The sequence below is a fragment of the Aquarana catesbeiana genome, linkage group LG04, assembly GCF_042186555.1.
Source record: "Aquarana catesbeiana isolate 2022-GZ linkage group LG04, ASM4218655v1, whole genome shotgun sequence".
In the NCBI taxonomy this organism is placed as follows: Eukaryota; Metazoa; Chordata; class Amphibia; order Anura; family Ranidae; genus Aquarana; species Aquarana catesbeiana.
This window is the reverse complement of record NC_133327.1, coordinates 593,712,978-593,737,473: the sequence shown is the minus strand read 5'-3', so window position 1 is coordinate 593,737,473 and position 24,496 is coordinate 593,712,978. Positions and strand designations below refer to the sequence as shown.

The 24,496-nt window shown below is 42.4% G+C and overlaps 1 protein-coding gene across 1 annotated transcript in view; it reads left to right on the top strand.

Annotated features, from left to right (window-relative positions):
- WDPCP (WD repeat containing planar cell polarity effector) overlaps positions 1 to 24,496 on the top strand; it is a 684,160-nt gene that overhangs the window by 323,902 nt on the left and 335,762 nt on the right. The window contains exon 11 of the mRNA XM_073628184.1: positions 12,125 to 12,313. Coding sequence (XP_073484285.1) covers positions 12,125 to 12,313 — 189 coding nt within the window. The remainder of the gene's footprint in view (positions 1 to 12,124; positions 12,314 to 24,496) is intronic.

Genomic DNA, 24,496 nt, shown 5'->3' with positions numbered 1-24,496 from the left:
ATTTTGTCAGCTCCATTGTAGTGCTTTACCCTAAACACCCCCTAAAATGTGTTTATATGTTATTTGTGTACTTAAATTCATGAAGAGTGCCAGAGGCTTTTTTTTGGGGGTCCCAAAATCATTTGGAACCCTCCCTCCCCCAACCACTAAGTCAACCGATACCAATTCTCTATCTGCTGACTTTGCCAAACCCATACACACTATACCTACCTCTTTTTTGTTCATATTTATGGAAGAATTCACCAAAGCATGTAGTGAAAGGGCCTGCCTGAATACTTTCAAATGGTACTGTTTAAAGTTTTGTTGTCCTATTATTTTGCAGAATGTAAAAACGTGCTTCAGTTTGTACAGTGTGTATTATTTTTATTTCATTCTGACACTTCTTACTTGTCCAGTGGTCTGCCAATAGTGTAAGTAAGGAGGGGCTGGCCAAATTAACACACATTATTTAGACATTCAGCTCTCAATGAAGTGGAGAGGGTTACCTGTTCAAAACATCTCCCCCCCAATTATTTTTACAATGGGCCATCAGAGGGGGTGAGGAATCTGATAAGTGGAACTTATATTTTTTCTTTAAATTCTCCTTAAAATAAATGATATATTGATGTTGACCAAGAATGTTTGTGTCTAATCTGCTTGCAATGTTATGTGCAAAATGACAAATTTTTTTTTCTTGTTTGACGCCACAGTTTCCTTTAACCCCACAGGAAAGGCAGACTATGGCTTCCCAATTTGCCCAGCGGTGGGACTTTCCCAACTGCGGAGGGGCAATTGATGGGAAACACGTCCACATAGTCCCACCCCCAACTCGGGGTCATACTATTACAACTATAAGGGATTTAATAGTATTGTGATGTTGGCGGTGTTGTCGGCAACATATGAGTTTCTCTATGTGGACGTGGGAAAAAATTGCCGGATGTCGGATGGTGGAGTCATCGATCAGACCGAGTTTTATAGACGGCTCCAGAATGGTGGCTTGGGATTGCCACCTGCTGAAGAGAACGTGGAAGGACTCCGGTTCGCCTTTGTTGCTGATGAAGCATTTGGGCTGGGTGAACACCTGATGCGGCCGTTGCCGATGAGGACCCTCACCCCGGACCAGAGGGTTTTTAACTATCAGCTGGCCTGAGCCAGAAGAATGGTGGAGAACGCTTTCGGGATAATGGCCAGCCGGTTCCGCCTATTCCTCACTGCAATAAACATGGCAGAATATAAAAACAATCACATCGTTCTTGCATGCTGCATATTACATAACTTTTTAAGAAAAAATGCATCCAACTATGTGGCTTCAGTTGGGACTGAGGCCGGCTTATTTCCGGATCCAACACAACTAATGGCTCTTGAAGCTGGCCGTCCTGGCTTGCCCCCCCAAAGCGCCCGCGAAGTTCACGAAAATTATCTAGAGTACTTTGTGGGTAGGGGGGCCATTGATATGCCAGACAATGTTTAAGAAACATTTTAAAAATACATTTTTTTGTTAAACTGAAATAATATTTCCTTTGATTTAATGCTTGTGTTTCTTTTAGCTGTCTCCTAGGTTCTCCAATGGGCTTTTCTTTTTGGCCATTTTCTTCAATAGTGCAAATGTAATTTATTTGATACATGAGGTGACAATCTCTTCTTCAGCAAACTATTATGTTGTGGGTCTGCTACACACACACTTTGTTTTTGTTGTTAATGTATGTAATGCATTAATGATAAAAAGATTCATAATTTTCAGCACCATGAATGAATTTTTGGGAGTCCAGAAAATGGGGTGATTGTGGCAAATTATAAAGCACCGTGGGAGTTATTTACTAAAGGAAAATCCACTTTGCACTCCAAGTGCACTGCAAAAGTGCACTTGAAACTGCACTGAAATTGCACTTGTAGTGCAAAGTGGATTTGCCTTTAGTAAATAACCCCCATTGTCACTGTAAACACCAACTTAGTACCAAAACTGCTATTGAGCATTGAAAGAAGAAGCCACACATAGTTGATTTTAACATTTTTTACTCTGTGCACATTCCCATGTGCTTTAGAAAAGGGTTTTTTAACAAACTCACATATTTTTGGAATAGACAGTACAAATAGCCTTTTTTGTGTTAAATAGCCATGTTTAAAACCATAAAACAATACACAACTCAGGAACTTACAAAGTTCAACTTTGACAAAGTGAAGGCAATATCAGACGTTAGTATGTCCAAACTGTGTTGATCTTGCCTTCATCAGATGGGGTGATGTCACCCCTGTGAAAGCCAAATTTTGAAGATGCACACAAATTGAGATTCGGCCTAAAACATCAATGATGTTTTTGAGTCTTTTTTCAATATCATTGATGTCTTCCTTGATCTTTTGTAAATCACAATTGCACACCATGATCTCCCCGATGAGGACGTGTGAACTTGCACTTGTGCAATGCAAATCTTCTTCCACAACATCCACATCACCTAAAATAAAAAAACACACCATGTATTATAAATATGCAGCCATCCATCTATTACCTGAGGACAAGTAAAAAAGGCGCAATGCAGGTATACCTCAAATAACTGTTCCTAAATAGTCCAATGGCAGGATGGGTATATATAAATATATATACAAGAGGAAGTCAGTCAGGGCTGCCACCAAAAAAAGACCAGAAGCGAGGTCCAATAGGCTAAAAGATAAACAAGGAAAAGGGGCGCCTCTGAGTATATATCAATAAACATTTATTTCAGCAAACAATATCCACTCACATGGAAGACTGTAGTGTTACGTTCCGGTGCGTCTCTGAGCAGAGGAAAAACTGGAGGACCACAAGTCTCAGCAAGTCCGTGCAGTGCTGATCCCACATCGGATCCTGGCGAGGATGGATAGTGGTAGCTGGACACAGCAGGGGCTCCCTCAGGTCTCCAGATGACACTTCCGGGTTGGGATGGGTTAAAATAACACAGACCCACTGTCTGCGGGTTCCAAGGATGGGGTTAAGAGGACGCCAAGGCCGATCGCCGGGCGTGCTGCAGAGTATGGTGAGGCTCGTCTGGCTCCGTGGATGGAATAGTAGCGGCCGTATAGGGAGCCAAAACGAGGCCTGGAGGGCAAGCACAGCGCGGCGCCGGGCTGTGACGTCACAGCTATGCGACGCGTTTCCGAGTCTGCGCGCTATTGGTGGCAAGAATAGCGGCACTCCTTTCTCAAGATGCTTGAGAAAGGAGTGCCGCTATTCTTGCCACCAATAGCGCGCAGACTCAGAAACGCGTCGCATAGCTGTGACGCCACAGCCCGGCGCCGCGCTGTGCTTGCCCTCCAGGCCTCGTTTTGGCTCCCTATACGGCCGCTACTATTCCATCCACGGAGCCAGACGAGCCTCACCATACTCTGCAGCACGCCCGGCGATCGGCCTTGGCGTCCTCTTAACCCCATCCTTGGAACCCGCAGACAGTGGGTCTGTGTTATTTTAACCCATCCCAACCCGGAAGTGTCATCTGGAGACCTGAGGGAGCCCCTGCTGTGTCCAGCTACCACTATCCATCCTCGCCAGGATCCGATGTGGGATCAGCACTGCACGGACTTGCTGAGACTTGTGGTCCTCCAGTTTTTCCTCTGCTCAGAGACGCACCGGAACGTAACACTACAGTCTTCCATGTGAGTGGATATTGTTTGTTGAAATAAATGTTTATTGATATATACTCAGAGGCGCCCCTTTTCCTTGTTCATCTATTACCTGAAGCTGTGGTCTCAGACACTCACCTGTTGTGGTCACTATTTCACCCACTTCATAAACCTCTCCTTCCTCCACATCTTCTGGTTGTGGTGTGGGGATTTGCTTTTCTTTTACTTGGTTGGGGGTCCTTGGTGTCCTCAGATGTCCTGAGTCTTTTTTCCCCTATGTGAATAAAAAAAATGTATACTTAGCCTTAGCACACAGATATTTGAGGGCATAAATAGGAATATGAAACATTGCTTGGAAGTGTCGTACAGTTGTCTTTTTGGGCAGAGTTCCAAGCTAAAGACATTATTTTTTTACCTTTATAAAGCTGGAATACTTACCTCTTTTGTACAATTTTCACACATGGAGACACCCCTAGTATCCACTGGAGCACCTGTGTGGGACACCCTAAAAAGTTTGTTCTGGTGTCCCACACTAGTGCTCCTGCTTCCAGATGTGTAAACAGCTGCTGAGTGTCCTTACACTGAAACAAGTTTGCATTTCATTCTAGTACAAACCCATCTAGACAATAATGTACTAAACTTCTTTTAATACAAATAGGCCTGAACAAATGTAGTTAACCTGGATCTGCCAAAAACATTGTATTAGTGGGCAAACGAACAATGTTTACTACGAACGATTACTGTGCCCATGAATCTGAAAGTTGCCATTTTAAACTGTACAACAGTAAAGAAAAGCACATGGAGCAGCATGCAAGTAATAATAATAATAATAATAGGAACACACGACAACTACTTACTTTTTTGAAGAACTCTCTTGATCTTTCTGTACTAATCGTGCTCCCTCAATTTCAATTCTGACCAGCGTTTCCTCAGTTGATCCTTGGATCGCCGTACCCCAAAATTCATGTGCAGACTTTTCACAACTTTAGCCATGATCTTGGCCTTTCTCACATTTGGGTTTAGGTAAGGTCCATACTTCCCATCATAGTCGGCCCTCTTCAAGATGTCCACCATCTCTACAAAGGACATATTTGAGGCCTTAAATCTCCTCCGGGATCGGGACGTTCGTGGCTCCAGCCTTTCGTCGTTGCTGCTCTCCTCTGCTTGTACTTGCTCTTTCTCCGCCATGTGCTCTCCCACTGCGCCGATAGACAAGGAGTGGGAAAAGACTAGAAAGAACGTCAGGGGCAGGCGGAGTTTCACACATGTGCAGTGTATATAAAGCGTAACACGCGTGCGTCGTACGTGCGATTTGTGAGCGGAGGAAGGAGTAGCGGAAGCGCCGTTCATGATAACGAAGGTACAATTTTAACTTGGTGCATCAGTGGCCTATACTGCTTATAGATTGAGGACTATATTGGGACAAGATTAGAAGAGTTTAGCCTTACATTAGGGTTTGTCTTGTGTTGTGTCTTGCAGAGAAAATGGATCTATTCGATGATAGGGAATTTCTACCAATATTCATTGACATGTTCCACATTGCTGGGGAGCACATTGCAGGGGCTTCTATCCTTAAGGCTTCTTCCTCTAAGTGTTTCTTTCTACAAGTGTTATGCACTTCATTCTCTGCACTAAGTTCTGCCTCACCTGATCATTCCTTCTGTCTCTTTACAGGTATGTGTCAGCTCATCCACATCTTCCACCGTTAACTGCAATTGGGATCTGCTTGCTGTCTCTGTGTGTGTGTGTCTCTCTGGTATGTGTCAGCTCATCCACATCTTCCACCGTTAACTGCAATTGGGATCTGCTTGCTGTCTCTGTGTGTGTGTGTCTCTCTGGTATGTGTCAGCTCATCCACATCTTCCACCGTTAACTGCAATTGGGATCTGCTTGCTGTCTCTGTGTGTGTGTGTCTCTCTGGTATGTGTCAGCTCATCCACATCTTCCACCGTTAACTGCAATTGGGATCTGCTTGCTGTCTCTGTGTGTGTGTGTCTCTCTGGTATGTGTCAGCTCATCCACATCTTCCACCGTTAACTGCAATTGGGATCTGCTTGCTGTCTCTGTGTGTGTGTGTCTCTCTGGTATGTGTCAGCTCATCCACATCTTCCACCGTTAACTGCAATTGGGATCTGCTTGCTGTCTCTGTGTGTGTGTGTCTCTCTGGTATGTGTCAGCTCATCCACATCTTCCACCGTTAACTGCAATTGGGATCTGCTTGCTGTCTCTGTGTGTGTGTGTCTCTCTGGTATGTGGCCTTCTCTATCTGTTGCCCTGTGCGAACAACCATGACATTATTTGTTTTTCTGAACTGTCTTACCTAAGTTTTATGTGTTGATCTTGTCTTGGCCTCTTGCTATTCTGACTTTTGAAGCAAAAAGTTCACTTTGATTGCTAGGCACTCTTATAGTCACTCATGATTAATTAACGAACTTCAACCCCACCCTTATAACAGTATATATTTGAGCATCCTTAAGGGGGTAGCACATTGCTGGGGAGCACATTGCAGGGGCTTCTATCCTTAAGGCTTCTTCCTCTAAGTGTTTCTTTCTACAAGTGTTATGCACTTCATTCTCTGCACTTCAGCGATTGCACGAAGCAAACAAATACAGCAATCTGCACTGGAAAGCAGCTAACAGACTGCAGGTGACCTGTCTCTCTATTAAGCTCTCCTTCCACTCTGTAACATGCACTCTCTACCACTGCTCCTGACACTCCTGTCCTCTCTCCTCAAACTCTCTTACCTTCACCCCCCCTCTCCACCCACCTGCTTATACATATCACCCTGCCTTCTGTCTTCCCCCTACTACTGCTCTTACCAACTCTCGCTCATTCTACATCCATACACTGATAAAACCTCCAGTATTCTGAGACATGCCCCTTCACATAAATCACAGTCCCACATTACCTCCCTCACCCTCCTGCTTCTCCTAATCTCTGGTGACATATCCCCAAACCCTGGGCCACCATCATCTGTCTTTGCCCAACGCTCCCATTCCCCTACACCCTCTGGCAGGAGCCGCAACCCACAGAACTTGGTCCATATTCCTCTTTCCAAAACCAGCCCCCCCTTTTCCTGTGCCCTGTGGAATGCACGTTCTGTCTGCAACAAACTCACCGCCCTCCACGACCTCTTCATCACAAATTCCTTTAACCTTCTTGCCATTACTGAAACCTGGCTTCATGAATCGGACACTATTTCTCCTGCTTCCATCTCCCATGGGGGCCTTCTCTGGACTCACTCCCCCAGACCAAATGGACGGAAGGGAGGTGGAGTGGGAATCCTTCTAGCCCCATGCAGCACCTATCAGGTTCTTCACCCACCTCCCTCTCTGACACTCTCCTCTTTCGAGGCACATTGCATTCGTCTTTTCTCTCCCATTTCTCTAAGAATTGCTGTCATCTACCGGCCCCCTGGACCGGTATCAGCCTTTCTTGATGACTTCTCTGCCTGGCTACCCTACTTTCTCTCTTCTGAAATCCCCACAATTATTCTTGGGGACTTCAACATCCCTGTCAACACTAACACTACTATTACTTCTAAACTTCTCAGTCTAACCTCATCGCTTGACCTGAAGCAATGGATACAGGCTCCTACCCACTCCAACGGCAACACCCTTGACCTTGCCTTCTCCTATCTGTGCACTCCGTGCAACCTTTCCAACAATCCACTCCCACTCTCTGATCACCACCTTATTAGTTTTGCTCTCTCCTTGTCTTCCACCTCTTCTCCCTCCAACCGCCCAACAGTTACACGCAGAAACCTTCGCCACCTCAACCCTTCTCTTCTCTACTCTGCTACTGATCACCTCTATGACAAAATCTCCCCCCTGTCCTGCCCCAACCTAGCTACTTTCATTTACAACAGCTCACTGTCCTCCTCCCTAGACAAGCTGGCCCCCCTCACTACACGCAGAATTAGGCCCCGACTGCTACAACCCTGGCAAACAGATGACACCAGAAGTCTCAGAAAACGTAGCCGCGCTCTTGAGCGCCTGTGGCATAAGACTAAGACCCAGGAAGACTTCACACAATATAAATCTGCCCTCCTAAAATACTACTCCTGCCTTCACACTGCCAAACAGACCTACTTTATCACACTCATCAACACCTTCTCATCCAGTCCACGTCAACTCTTCTCTACCTTCAACACTCTACTCTGTCCTCCACTGCCTCCACCCACCACCTCAATCACCGCCCAGGAGATTGCCAATCACTTCAAAACTAAGATTGATACAATTCATGAGGAGATCGCCACTGCGCAAAAACCCCCCCCATGCAACACCCCATGTCCACAGATACAGTCATTACTTCCCTCATTCAACCCTGCTACTACTACTGAGGTGCTAAACTTTTATCTAGCACTCATCTAACCACTTGCCCCCTGGATCCTGTTCCCTCGCAAATGCTATGCTCACCCTCTGACTCAATTCTACGCTCTCTAACTCACATTTTCAACCTCTCCCTCTCTTGTGGCATCTTCCCAAACTCTCTAAAACATGCGCTAGTCACCCCCATACTAAAAAAGCCCTCACTGGATCCCACCAATCTCAACATCTTACGTCCCATCTCCTTACTCTCCTTCTCCTCCAAACTTCTTGAAAGACTGGTCTACAACCGATTAAGTGACCATCTGACCATGAATAAACTTCTTGATCCCCTTCAGTCCGGTTTTCGCCCTCAACACTCCACGGAAACTGCTCTCCTTAAACTCTCAAATGACCTACTAATGGCTAAAGCCAACGGACACTATTCTGTACTACTTCTCCTGGATCTCTCTGCTGCCTTTGACACAGTGGACCACCCCCTCCTCCTCGAAAAACTCCACTCCTTTGGTCTCCGTGACTGTACTCTTCGCTGGTTCTCATCCTACCTATCCCACCGCTCCTTCAGTGTCACTTACAACTCTACTTCCTCCTCTCCTCTTCCTTTTTCCGTTGGGGTCCCCCAAGGTTCTGTTCTCGGACCTCTCCTTTTCTCAATCTACACCACCTCCTTGGGTCAGTTGATTGCCTCCCACGGCTTTAAATATCATCTCTACGCTGATGACACCCAAATCTATCTCTCCACCCCCCAGCTCTCTCCACCTGTCTCCTCACGCATTACCAACTTATTAGCAGACATATCAGCCTGGATGTCACATCACTTTCTCAAACTCAACCTATCCAAAACCGAGCTCATGATATTTCCTCCCTCAGGTGCCACTTCCCCTGATCTCCCTGTCAAGATCAACGGCTCAACTATCAACCCATCTCCCCACGCCAAGGTCCTAGGTGTAATCCTGGACTCTGAACTAACCTTTCGACCCCACATTCTATCACTATCCAAAGCTTGCCGCCTCTGTCTTCGCAACATCTCCAAGATACGCCCCTTCCTAACCATCGACACCACAAAGCTTCTAATCCACTCCCTGGTCATCTCCCGCCTTGACTACTGCAACTCCCTCCTCATCGGTTTACCTCTAAATAGGCTATCCCCACTTCAGTCCATCATGAACGCTGCGGCCAGACTCATCCACCACACAAACCGCTCAGCGTCTGCTACACCCCTCTGCCAATCCCTCCATTGGCTGCCACTCAGTCACCGAATTAAATTCAAGATACTAACTATAACTTACAAAGCCATCCACAACTTGGCCCCTAGCTACATCTCTAACCTAGTCACAAAATACCAACCTAATCGTTCTCTTCGCTCCTCCCAAGACCTCCTGCTCTCGAACACCCTTGTCACCTCATCCCATGCTCGCCTTCAGGACTTCTCCAGAGCCTCCCCCATCCTCTGGAATGCTCTACCCCAATCCGTCCGTTTTTCTCCTACTTTATCCACTTTCAGACGATCCCTGAAAACTCATCTCTTCAGAGAAGCCTATCTGGCCCCCACCTAACAACTGTACACTTATCTTCTCAATCAGCACATCACCCACAGTTATTACCTCTTGTATCTCTTGACCTCCCCTCTTAGATTGTAAGCTCTAAGGAGCAGGGCCCTCTGATTCCTACTGTATCAAATTGTATTGTATTTGTACTGTCTACCCTCAAGTTGTAAAGCGCTACGTAAACTGTTGGCGCTATATAAATACTGTATAATAATAATAATAATGTTCAGAGAGCTGCCCTGTCTGTGGCAGGTGAACCACCCATTTTTTAATAAGATAAGAAAGAGGAAGGCAGCGCTGGAGAAACTGCTTGAATTTGTGAAACCAATGATCCCCACAGCAGACATCACCTATTTGAAGGCCCTAATTGGTGGCATGAGGAGTACTTATCTTAGGGAGCGAAAGAAGGTCTCCAGAATTCCCAGAGATCAGGAGCAGCAGATGACGTTTATGTACCCAGGCTGTGGTACTATGACAGACTGCATTTTCTGTCAGGCCAGACTGAACCCAGGCCAGCACTCTCCAGTCTTCCTTCTACCTCATCTGAGGCTTCTGACATCCAACCTGGGCTTTCCAAGCAGGAAGATGTGGAGGAACCCAGCTTGAGTCAGGTAGAGCAGTCCACAGTCATGAGCTCTAAATTGTGTGTGATTGATGACCAAAAAACTAAAACTATGTCCCTTTTTCATACACAAGAAAGCCTCAGCCAGGAGGTGGCGGAGGGAGAGTGGCAGCCAGGAGGTCGACCGTCGTCCTTCTCCACCTCCTGCCACAAATCCAACACCAGAGCCACAGCCTGGAAGGAAACATCTAAGGAAGACAAGAGTGTGATGACCTGGGTTCTGTCTGGTCTGGCAAAAGATGCAGTCTGTTGTATGACCACAGCCTGGGGACAGATATGTCATCTGTTGCTGTTCATGATCTCTTGGACTCTCGGACCGGATTGTGCTCCCTATTACAGTATATGGACTCCTCAGGCCACTAATTTTACCTGTAAAATAGTTTTGATGTGTGCCCTGGGGTAAAAAGGCTTTGCACATTTAACCAGTTTATCCAGCGTTGCCTTCCTCTTTATTTTGTTATGACCCATAATAAATGGCTATTTATTTTGTTAAAATACTTGCCTATGTGTTTTACTTCAAAAAGGACAGTTTGTTTGTGAGTAGGCAGGTACATTTCAAAAATACAATGTCAAATTAACAAGGGACACCAACACCAACCTCCTTGAGGTTAAAAAATACAAGATAATAATGGTGTTGTGGTAACTTGACACACAAAACGAAAAAAAAAATATGGAGATCACTAGAAAAAAAATATATAAAACAGATCTTGATTTAAAAAAAAAAATTATAAAAAAAAAAATCACTTTAAAAAAAATACAATACATTATTATGGAGGTCTGACGAAAAAAAAAAAAATAATATTATTCAGGATATCACGAGAAATAAGAAAGAAATCATTTTTTCAGAACTCTGTGTGAATATCAGCAGCAAAACAACTTCATTATTCTAGCATTCTAAAGAAGAAGAGAATGCGCTGCATTAAAAGATTTTAAAAATTCCAGCGTGACAAATGTGCTATCTCCATTACAAACGCTAGTTTTACCAGACCGAGCGCTTCCGTCTCGTACTTGATTCTGAGCATGCATGGAACTTTGTGCGTCGGAATTGTGTACACACGATCTGAATTTACGAGAACGAATTTTGTTGTCGGAAAATTTGAGATCCAGATCTCAAATTTTGTGTGACGGAAATTCCGATGGAAAATGTCCGATGGAGCCTACACACAGTCGGAATTTCCGACAGCAAGCTCCCATCGAACATTTTCCGTTGGAGAATCCGACAGTGTGTACACGGCATAAGAGCGGCAAAGATGTGGAATTCCCTTCCACAGGCGGTGATCTCAGCGGGGAGCATCGATAGTTTCAAAAAACTATTAGATAAACACCTGAACAACTGCAAGATACAGGGATATACAATGTAATACTGACATATAATCAGACACCTACTATGTAACTATGAAACCCTCCCACCCTTTACAGCCAAGGAGGCTCCCATCTTAGCCTCTATTTGATCTGCAGTTGCCATGGTGCTGCACACATAATCAGCCGAATTTTGATCCATGTCTGTGCACCCAGTTGTACATAAGTTGATCCACTGATCGACTTGTGTACAATCAGCCTGTTGGGTTTTTCCCAAATGATTAGTGCTGCTGACTTTGGCCGGCAACACTAATTGTATTCTGTTGACAGGAAAGACTCCTTGTGCTCCCCATCGGCAGAACACAATAGCACTGTGGGAGGGATTCCCTTATTAACACTGACTGTATAAGACAAAAAAAAACTGCATAATATATTGCCTGCCTTAGACTTGGCTGTTTGTTGGTCATTTCGTGTATATATATATGCAAATTTTATGCTTGAGGAGACACATTTTTGGCATGACCTACCAACCAATGGCTAAAGACGTGCAGGAAAAGTAACTTGTTTCATGTATATTAGAACCTACAAAGAAAAATTGGGGATACATATGTAAACTGTCAAAATTGCACTATGATTTTTAGAAGATGTAATTCATTAACATCCATGCTTTAGAACTAAAATTTTCATGCAATACTTTTTTTCTTTATTCTTAAATATAAAACACCATATTGTTAACATTGGCTTTGTTACTTTAAAAGGTGCTGTATCGAAAGGACAGCTGGGCCCTGTGGAGCTGGTTTCACAGTACTTACGTTATGGTGAAGTAGATGAAGCTATCGGTATACTGAGCTGTATGAACTGGAATTCCGTTGGTCAGCAGTGCTACACATGTATGAGTGCTATAGTGAACCTTCTACTGAGACAGAAACTTACTCCAGAAAAAGAAGGTAACGCATCATTTTCCTCTATGTAAACTAAAAAACCCTTCAGTGAGCTTAGGAAATATTTTGATTTGAAATGTATTATATATACAATTTATAAACGGTTATTGCTTAATCCATTCCTGCCTGTGCAAGCAAAAAAAAATGGGACAAACTCAGAAAACAAACAAGGAACTTGAATTAAAAATTTCAAGCTATGACTCCCCTATTGCTTGCATTCAGGGCCCATAGCTCAATTTTTTCAGGACTGGGAACATCAGTCACAGGGTCTACCCACAGAGCTACCTGCTGGTGAAACCTTATATCTTCTCTAGAACTTACGGATACAATGGCTCTCAGGACAATTTGTATTTTAAATGTTGGGCTTGGTCTCAGCTAAGAACAGAGAATCAAATCCTCATCCCTCTGTGTTGCAGCTCTCTTCTGAACAGGGAAACCTGCTTGGCAAATAATTCAGGAGAATAAGTAGTGCATTGGCTAATGCTGCAGCCCATGTTCAATTCAGCAAATTGTGATATGTGTGTTTGAGTGCGCTACTCTATTACCAATACACCACTCTATATATTATTAAGTGTCCTAAATATTTCTCAACATATACTTTAAATGTTCTCCCATAAATATCTATGTGTAAGACCATATACCACAAACTTCTTAATATATCAACAAGCAAACAGAAACCAGGATAATCCCCACTTTCATGTGTTTATAATACAAATAAACAAATTAAAAATATATGTGAATAAAAATAAAATAATAAAAGTTAAAAATATTTAGAAAGTCCATATGCAAATGGCAATGTGCAATAAATTCTAAAAACTTTGTGCAGGCTTCTAATTCAATTCACACTGTTTGTCAGCCGTGATTCATCGTGACTTATTCACCATATCCGTGACACACCACCACCATATGGATTGGCCACTCACCAGATGCTTATTAGACAATGCGCCTTTGGTTCAATAATAGGGATAACCACTCCACCTGAATGATGTATGTGCTGTCCCACCGACGTTATGTCTGAGCTTTAGTTTTCCTCATAGAAAATATATGGACAACGATCATTGCGCAATGTATTTAAAAAGCGTATTTATTTTAGCCACAGTAAACAATGTAAACTCACATTTAAAAGTGCCCTCGAGCCGGCACTAAGCTGTTCCAGCAGTTAAGGATGGGTGTCTCTAGTAGCGTGGTTACCGGTGTGCGGTTTGAACAGCCTCCGCACTCGGCTTGCGCTTCACCCCTCGTTCTCGTTCATTCTGGACGTGTCACAATCACGTGGTCGAAAATCTCCCAGCAGCCTCTACGTGTTTCGTATCACAGTATCGTCATCAGGAAGCTGCTTTGTGATTGGTGCGTCACCCTATTTATATTCTATTTAACCAGAAGTTGTGTGAACGCCATCTTAACTAAGGGCCTATGCCCACCTCTTGTTCGCTATGTTCTCCTTACATTCCCTGTACGTGAATACCCCGCCATCATTACTATGGTTAGTTACCCGTTCAGAGGTGTTGTTACGTAATTTTTTATTTGTATTTTTATTCACATATATTTTTTTATTTGTTTATTTGTATTATAAACACATGAAAGTGGGGATTATCCTGGTTTCTGTTTGCTTGTTGATATATTAAGAAGTTTGTGGTATATGGTCTTACGCATAGATATTTATGGGAGAACATTTAAAGTATATGTTGAGAAATATTTAGGACACTTAATAATAATAATATATAGAGTGGTGTATTCGTAATAGAGTAGCGCACTCAAACACACATATCACAATTATACCCCATTTCACTGAATGTTTTTTTTTGACTGCAGCAACTCAAATCTTAAAGGGGAAATAGAATTTTTTAAACTTTTGCGCTGGTGACTCACACATATCAATTCAGCAAATGCCTCACTGAATGCTTGTGTGTACAGGACTAATCTGATCAGCACGTTTATGTCATGGGTTTTGAGAAACTCTTAGTAAGCGCCGGACTTTTACATTTCTCCATTTTTATATTGAATCATTATGCTACTTTTGTCATCTGCCGTACATTCTACAGTATTTAATTTGCTGTATGGGTTGCTTGCAAGTTACCACATCATGGGATGGAAAAAAAACACAGTTTGATTATCTCTAATTAGTGTTAATGAAAAGTACAGAGTCAGATTGTAGCAAATGACTGCTGTTATCTAAAAGGCTGTTTTTCCTTATCAGAGACCCTTAGTTAATTACTTCATAATAACTTGTACAGGCAATGAGGATATTAAAGTGATAATAACATCTGAATGTGTTTACAGGTCACTACATTTACTCAGCTACTCAGAGTGCCCTTTAATAGGCACATTAGTTAATAGAACTCAGGGAATTATAGTTTATTATGGTGTTTAAATGTATTTCTGCATAGGAGTTTATACCAAAATGAGAGCTGGCTAGGCTACTGAAAGCATAGGAATCCAAATTGAAACTGAGGATCCAGTGGATATCATCACAAACATCATGGGTCTCTATGTGACAGTAAACATTTTTACACCTATGTGCACAGACATCTGCTGTCACTGTAGAGGTTACTGCTATTCGTAAAGCCTCGTAAACACAAAGAGAATTTCGGATGAATGATCATCCGTTTTTTTTGCATGCTAGTCTCATATGGAAAATGAAGAGATTATTCTACTTACGAAAATTGTCATACGACAGAATACAACTTCGGAAGTGATTGTATTGTAGTGTATTTGTATTGTATTTTCAGATGAAAACTGTGCTGTTTAAACAAAAGTTGTATGATCTGGTATCGTACGAGAAAAATGTTCTTGTTTGTTCCTTCGGATAGTTTCGGATGAACTGTCATGATCGGCTCTCGAAAGCTGTGTATTAACAATCAGATTATCATACGATCACTATTTACTGTGAGCCCTTAAGCCTAGTATACAACATGAGATTATCGGACGGATGATCGCCCGTTTTTTTTTTTTTTTTTTTTTTTTTTGGATGCTAGTCTCCATATCGAATATGAATAAGTTACTAAAATACGAAAAATTCTCGTAAGACAATAAAACTTTGGAAGTGAGGTAATGTATTTGTATTGTATTTTTAAACGAAAACTGTACTGAATAAACAATTTTCGCGTTTGTCCCTTCTGAAAATTTTGGACGAAAGCTGTGTACTAACGATCAGATTATCATAGATCACTTTGAAATCTGTATTTTTTTGTACGACATTCGATACGTGTGTATGGGGTTTTCCGGTGAGCCCTAGTACATGTAGCTAAATGCAGATCACATCCAGACCTTCTATATTGGGCAGTTGTTTTGTAAGGTCTATGGGTAACTGTACACCATTTGCCTTAATTCGCATAACACAGCAGAATTAGGCATGCTGCATTAAGGCAGCCCAATCACTTTGAATGAGCTGACAGCACACCTTAACACATGATAAAAGGGAAATGCAGTAAAGCACTAGTTTTAGCTTGCATTACTTTGTAAATAGACCCTAGCAGTATCAGGAAGTATCCGCTCATTCTGCTTAACTGACAAGTACTTAAATAGCATGCTGGCTGCACCACATGTTACAACCTGATTTACTATCTCCTTTTTATTTCCCCAATAATTGCATAGTTCACCAATCTAGCTAGTTGGATTTAAGTGGTATGAATTGATTAGGTAGGACCTCTCACTTGATAGATAGTTGTTGATAGATCTAAAATTCATTGTATGACATGACTAGCTTTGACCCTTTACTTTATGGCTTGCTTTACCTGTCAGTAATTACCTGTTGCCCTTTAACTGCTATGGAAAAAGTTCCACAGCACATGAAAATCTATCCAAGGGCTTGGTAGAATTTGGATGGCCACATGTAAAAGACAATATAAACAGGCACACTCAAATTTCAAATAATCTCTAATTTAGCCCGTTTGATGGTAAAATAATGAGGGATTGTCACTGCAACTGTTATTTTAATGTTCAGTTTAAAATGCCCATATGAAATCAATTGCATTTTGTGTAGCAGAAAACGTGCCATTAAAAACCAGTTTAAGAGAATGTTAGCTAGTCAGAGTTAATTCCCACTGTGTTCCCTAAACCACCGTTATTTCTGTGTGCTTATTACAAAGATGAGAGCTCCATGACACCAATAGGAGCTTCAGATGCAAACGCATTTGTTTTCAGTCCCGAGTTATTATGTCTGAATCTAACAATTTTGAAATGCACGGTAATTTGTTTTTCTTTTTATTAGAGGAACCTAGTGAGGCCTTTTTATTTAGAGGGATGTAGCAGTTATCGTCAAGATCTGCTCTCCTCCGACAGCATCCAGCTGAGTTTTCTAATGAATCTGGAACTATAGAAGTAGCGACACTGGTTCCTAGTAGGTCTGAACATTCAGTGACACAAAACATGCTGTCAGGAAAAAAGCAAAAGGCAAAAGAGCCGGTTGTTTTCTGGAAGAAATAAAATCACCGCATACCATTCACTTTAATCTAAACTGACTGCTGCTTTGTTTAAGAAATAAAAATAAAAAGCGTGATTTTAGCTTATCTCGCCTTACATGTAGAGTAGTGAAAATGAGTAATTTATCACCTATTTGACTTCTTACTTGACTGAGTCGAGATGCTTTCTGTATTGAAATAACGTCTGTTCAATTATTGGGACAATTACTGGCTTTAAAATGGCCAAAAACACACTGAACGACTAACTTTACTAATGCTGTAACTTAGATGACCCAGACTTTTAAAGATTAAGGCTTCATGTACACTACAGCTCCTAAACTTGAGTTTAGGAACTTTTGGCGTTTTTTTTACCACAGCTCCTCAACTAAACTCCATAAAAGCCTATGTGTCCTTGTGCAAATAGGCTTTTAGGATTGTTTAGTAACTGCTGCGGTTAGGGGAGGTTCAACCTCCCCCTCCTGAATGTAGAAGAATCGCGTTCAGGAAAGGAACGCTTTGACCGCCGGCCGCAAAACGCGTAAAATCGTGGTACCGTTTTGCCGTGATGTTTTCCGTTTTCATGTGGCGGGCGGTTAAAGTAGTTCAAGTGTACCTGAAGCCTTAGGCATATACTGGCATGGCCAAATCTGTTCCAATGTTTGGCACCCCTAGTGAGGTTACAGATATATGTTGCCCAGGCAGATGCGCATATTGTACAGTTGAATTTTGGCTAGGTGGAAAACAAGTGATACTAAAGGCTTGTTTTTGTTTTTTTTGGTTAAAAATAACAAACATGTTATACTTACCTGCTCTGTGTAGTGGTTTTGCAGAGAGCAGCCCAGATCCTCCTCTTCTCGGGTCCCTCGCTGGTGCTTCTGGCCCCTCTCTTCTGCCAAGTGCACCCATAGCAGGCAGCTTGCTATGGGGTCACCCAAGCCGAGCTGCTGCTCTGTGTGTCCATTCAGACACGAAGCCGCGGCTCGACCCCACCCCCTCTCTCGTCTCATTGGCTCACTGACTTTGACAGCATCGGGAGCCAATGGTGCCCACTGCTGTGTCTCAGCCTATCAGGAGGGAGAGTTCCGGACAGCCGAATCTCTTGTGTAGCATCGCTGGATCAAGATGAGTCTCAGGTAAGTATTAGGGGGAGCCGCTGCACACAGAAGGTTTTTTTATCTTAATGCATAGAATGCATTAAAGAGGTTGTAAAGATTTGTGTTTTTTCACCTTAATGCATCCTATGCATTAAGGTGAAAAAACATAAGACAATACTAGCCCCCCCGTTTTACTTACCTGAGCCCGTTCACCTGCTGCGCTCGCCCCCGATGTCCTCTTCGCTGCTCAGCCTGGCCGCTGATTGGCTAGAGTGGATGGATTGAAAGCAGCGCAGCCATTGGCCCGCACTGCTGTCAATCACATCCAATGATGTGGCGCGCCGGGGGGAGGGGCTGAGTGATACAGTGAGCGGCTATAGCCGCCGGCTGTATCACGGGAGCTCGGCCGCAAGAACTAACCACCATGTGAGAGAGCTCGCATGAAGGTGGTTAGTTCTTGCAGGGAAGAGCTGAGACAGCCCTTGAGGGACCCCAGAAGACCAGGTTCGGGGCCACTCTATGCAAAACGAGCTGCACAGTGGAGGTAAGTATAACATGTTTGTTATTTGTTATTTTTATTTTTTTAATTGCCTTTACAACCACTTCAAGATAAAAAAACTTGTCTTAAGAACCACTTTAAGCCAAATATATCATGCTTCTTCTGCATGATTCTGTATTTATAGTGATTCAGTTTAACCCTCTGGTGCCTCAAGCTTAAAATGACCGATAACATTGAACAATTAGATGGCCCTTGTTGCATTTTCAAAATGAATGGACATAATAAAATGCATTTCTTTCTGTATTGCCTGTAACTACCAGTGCACTCTATTGCTATCCTGCATGCTGCATTTTTGGGTTTAGTCTGTATTTTTTCTATTGATTATGGCCTTTCAAAATGCTTCTTGGAAAAAGCCTTCATAGACAATGATATCTAAAGTTTCCTTAAGCCTGGTACACACTAATAGTTTTCTGGGTTGAATTTAAAAAAAAACTGACCACTCCGGTCGGAGTCACTGTACTAATAATCCAATGTTAGTACAGCGATCTCCCCCACTGAGCTGTTGTGTTCTGACAGGGGGCCCCCCGCCAGAACACTTCGGTCGGCGCTCTCAGCCATTGGCTGTGCCACTGAAATGAAGAAGACATAGCGCTGAAATGATTAAAGGAGGATGTGCCACTGAAATCATTAGAGTAGGCTGTTCCACTGAAATAATTGAAAGATGAAATAATTAGAGAACACCGTGCCACTGAAATCATTAGAGGAGTTTGTGCCACTAAAATTGTTAGAGGAGGCTGTGTCAATGAGTTTTTTAACCACTTCAGCTCCGGAAGGATTTACCACCTTCCTGATCAAGCCATTTTATGCGTTACGGAACTGCATTACTTTAACTGACAATTGCATGGTCTTGCAACTCTGTACCCAAATAAAATTGGTTTCCTTTTTCCCACAAATAGAGCTTTCTTTTGGTGGTATTTGATCACCTCTGCGGTTTTTATTTTTTGAGCTATAAACAAATAAAGACCGACAATTTTGGAAAAAAAAAAAGTATTTTTTACTTTCTGCTATAAAACATGTCCAATAAAAAAAATGTAAAAAATCGAATTTATTCATCAGTTTAGGCCACTATGTATTCTGCTACATATTTTTGGTAAAAAAAAATCCCAATAAGCATATATTGATTGTTTTGCGCATAAGTTATAGCATCTACAAGCTATGGGATAGATTTAGGGACTTTTTATTTTTTTAGATATTTTTTTTTCACAAGAGATTTTTAGATATTTTTTACTAGTAATGGCGGCGACCAGTGATTTTTAGTGGGACTGCGAGATTGTGGCGGACAAATCTGACACTGACACTTTTTTGGGGACCAGTGACACCAATACAGTGATCAGTGCTAAAAAAATGCACTGTCACTGTAGAAATGACACTGGCAGGGAAGGGGTTAACAGGGGCAATCAAAGGGCTAAATGTGTTCCCTATGAGTGCTTTCTAACTGTGGGGGATGTGCTTTGACTAAAGGAAAACACAGATCAGTGTTTTTCCATTTTCCCCTCTGGCATTCTGCCTCTCCCGTGAACGAGCGCGGATGGCCGGTGGCCATCGCGGCTGCTGAACCCGCTGATTGGCTCCTGCTGTGTCCAATCACAGCGGGAGTGGGGCTCCGGTGGCACGCGCATGCCCCAGAGCTGATCACAGGAATCACATACAGGTATGCGATTTTGTGCTTAAGGGCCGCCCTGCTGAAATATATGTACGTGGGGCGGTCCTTAATCGGTTAAATAAGGCTTTGCAACCATTACAGGAGACTGTATCACTGTATTCTACCATCAGAATACACAGATCAATGCTACAGTCTATAGTCTGCAGTGCTGATCAAGAGGAAATTTTTCCAGCAGGACAGTTGTACAGAAGTCGATCGGTTAATCAACTTATGTACAACCACAGTGCCCATACTTGGATCGAAATTCATCCAGTCCCTGCTGAACCCGGCCAAATTTCGGTCCATCTAGCAGCTTTAAAGGAGGCTATGCCACTCAAATCATTAGAAAAGACTGTGCTACTGAATTCATTAAAGGAGACCACTGAAATCAATGGATGAGGATGTACTGAAATGAATAAAGGAGACAATGCAAGTAAAATAATTAAAATAGGCTGTGCCTTTTGAATTCAATAGAAGTAGCTGTACCTCTGAAATCATTAGAGGAGGTTGTGTCACTAAATTCATTAAATAAGACTGTACCACTGAAATCATAATTGGAGGATGTGTCCGTGAAATCACCTAAGAATGACATATCATTGAAATCATTAGAGGAGGCTGTAATATTGAAATCATTAAAGTAGGCTGTGCCACTGAAATATGTAAAAGGTGGTTATGTCACTGAAATCATTAGAGGAAGATGTGCCACTAAATTCAATGGAGGAGTATGTGTCAATGAAATCCATTAAAGGAGGCTCTGCCACTGAAATCATTAAAGGAGGCTGTCCAATGAAGACAGTTTCCATAATGACACACTTCTCTGCAATGTTGAGTGAAGATTGTAGTTAGTGTCTAAAGAAGTTAGGATTATCTTTGATGTGTATTGAAGCATCCAGTGTCACATATTTTTAAGGATTACTGTACTTAAATCACAGTTACTAATTAAATGTTATGCACGTTTAAATACAATTGAGCTATTAAGGGCCCTTAATAAAGAGTTGAAAACCATTGACATAAAGGGTATTTAGCCACAAGCATCATGACTTTAAAATATACAGTATGTCAAGGTAGAATAAAAAAAAAAAAGCACACAGTATGCAGTAATTTCTGCAGTACATGCATATCCCCCCCCCCCCCCCCGTTTTAACCCTTCAAATGTACTGTAAATAGAGAAAAATACCTTGAGGGTTGAAAAAAATTTCGCAACATCTGTGAACAAGTCTCTGTAATTTAATTTTCTGTTAAGAGAAAAGGGAACCAGACTCCTCAAATATGCACCACACCTATCAGTACAGTCAAAAAGAAAATATCATATACTGAAAATGCAATAGCGTATGGGAAAATGTTACATTAAGAATGATGGGACACAAAGGCCCAGAACAATCTCAGTGGGACTTGCCAGTACAATAGAAAACAGGCAGATATCTCACTTCTAATTGTAATAGATTTGTCTATATATGGCTCAATAATACAATTCCCTTAACCTCCTTGGTGGTATTCCCAAGTGTGGCCGGGGTTAAATTTCAGTACCATTAGCGGTAACCCTGAGCCACACTCGGGATTGCATCGCGGGATCCAAGAAGAGGTTACTTACCTTGTCCCCAGGATTCCGCGATGTACTACCCGTTGTGTCTGGCGGCCGGATCCTCTGCCCGATGCTCTGTGTTCCGGGTTCCGTTCCTTGCGAGTGTCGCGACGCATGGGGGCAAAACCCGGCTGCAATTTCAAAAAGTATAAAACGCAACACATACATAATACATTGTAATCTTTTTGGATTACATTAGTGTATCAAATCATTTGACCTCAGTTTGTCCCCAGTGCTTTGTCCAGTGCTCTGCCTGCAGTTTTACTGTTCTTTCTGACATTCTTTCTGCCTGGAAACTTGGGAGCATCCATGGCATCCAAAAAGCGTGCCTCTACATGAAAAGCGGTTTTTGACCAGCTTGAAAACAGTGATAGCGAATTAGAATCACTTGCAGAATTGAGTGATAGTGATTCGTGGGGAAATTCGTCATCAGACACGGAAAGTGACGACAGCGATGATTGTGCAACTGAGCTCAGTGATGTGCGAACTTGGTACTCTAATGACTGTGGTACTGATCACGCAGCGCCTCCAAGATTCCCATTTACTGGAGCACCTGGTATGAAAGTAGACATTGAAGATGACAACCCCTAAAACTATTTCTGACCGGTGAGGTTATTGAAAAAATTGTTCAGGAGACAAACCAGTATCAAGGGCAACAAGCTACTACGCATCGGAAGCCGATGACCAAAGATGAAATTTGGAAATTTCTGGGCCTAATAATACTTGAGGGAGTGGTGGGAAAACCCCTGCAGAAGTGGTATTGGACAACTAACAAGTTACTTGCCACTCTATTCTTTGGCACGGTCATGTCAGAGTACAGACTTTCCCTGATCATGAAGTACTTACGCTTCGAAAACAACAAAGAATTTGATGAAACTACTCATCCTGCACCAAAACTCAAGAAAATTTGGGAAGTAACTCAAATGATTCTAAAAAAATTCCAACAGGGCTATGTGCCAGAAAGAGACATCAGCATAGATGAAAGTCTAATGGCCTACAAGTGAAGGCTCAGCTGGATACAATACATGGCATCAAAGAGAGCACGATTTGGCATAAAATCCTTCATGCTATGCGAATCATCAACTGGCTACATTTGGAATTCAGTCCTATACACTGGGAGAGGAACAAAATTCAACCCAAAATACAGCAACTATAGAATGGCAACATCTTCCGTTCTTTCACTGATTGGGCCATTGCTAAATCAAAGCTTTTGCGTAACTACCGACAACTTTTATACATCTCCTGAACTTTATGAGTTTCTTCTGCAGAACAAAACGGATGCCTATGGAACCGTTAGGGCTAACCAGTGTGACATGCCGCCAATGTTTGGCAATAAGAAGCTGAAGACTAGAGAAATGGTTGCCTGGCAGAAAGGAAAAATGATGGCACTGCGATGGTGTGACAAGAAAGATGTGTGCCTAATGAGTACAATCCATAATACCTCCACCGTTATGGTACGCACAAAAGGTGGGAAAGAAATCATGAAGCCACAAGTAGTGGTAGACTACAATAACACTATGGGAGGTGTTGACAGAGCTGACCAAGCAATAACATTCTATCCAGCAATGACGAAGCAACAAAAGAAGTACTACAAGAAATCCTCAGGCATCTTCTTGAGCAGTGCTTGTGGAATGCCTACATTCTGCTAAAAAAAAGAGTGACAAGCCTGTGATTCATTCTGACTTTATTTGGAAAGTTGCTGAACTGATTTTTGTGAACCACCAAACACCAATGGCTGTGAATAGAACTGGACGTCGCACTGCTGGCGTTGTCAACCCGGAATGCCTGACTGATCATCACTTCATGGACTACATCCCACCAACTGAGAAAAAGTCAGCACCTACAAGGATGTGCGTGGTTTGTTGCTCAAAGCGAGATGACAGTGGAAAGAAAATCCGAAAGGAAACCAGGTTCCATTGTCCTGATTGTGACATCAGACTTTGTGCAGTCCCATTTTTCTAATTTTTTATACCCAGGATGTTTACTAAACCAATATGACTAGTAATATTGCACCCTTGTTTGGACAAATTTCAGCATTTTTGATTTGATTACGTTATTGAATAAAATGTATTCAATAAAATGTATTATTATTATTGTATTATCTGTTATTATTTATAGTTATTTATTATATTATAATTTATGATTTTGTGTTTTAAACTTTACCATACTTGGGATGTCTACTAGACTCTTGTTTGGACAGATTTAAGTGCGTTATTCCTAAATATTACAGGCCTACAATATAAAACGCTAAATTTCTATGCAAAACAATGTACCGCTTTAAGACTAAAAAATCTGACATAATCATACCGCCAGGGAGGTTAAAGTGGTTCTAAAGGCAGAAGATTTTTTTTATCTTAATGCACAGCAAAATCTTCTGTGAGCAGCAGCCCCCCTAATACTTTCCTGAGCCCCATCTCAATCCAGCGATGTTGCACGAGAGTCTCGGCTATTTGGGACTCTTTCTCCTGATTGACTGAGACATAGCAGCAGGTGCCATTGGCTCCCACTGCTGTCAGTCAAATTCAGTGAGCCAATGAGGAGAGAAGGGGGGCCGAACTACAGCTCCGGGTCTGAATAGACACAAAGAGCAGCGGCTCGGCTCAGATGTCCCCAAAGCAAGCTGCTTGCTGTGGGCGCAGGAGGCAGGGACCAGGAGTGCTGGCAAGGGACCCGAGAATAGGAGGATCTGGGCTGTTCTGTGCAAAACCACTGCACAGAGCAGGTAAGTATAACATGTTTGTTACTTTTAAACCAAAAAAAAAGGACTTTAATATAATTTTAAAATTAGAGGGCAGTGAACTTTGCAAGTGCAGTTGCACCCATGTTCCCCAGAGCTTAATGAATGAAGCTCTTTTGATTTCTATCATCCATTTATGTACAAGTAAAAATGTTGTGTTTTTTCCCCCTTGGAC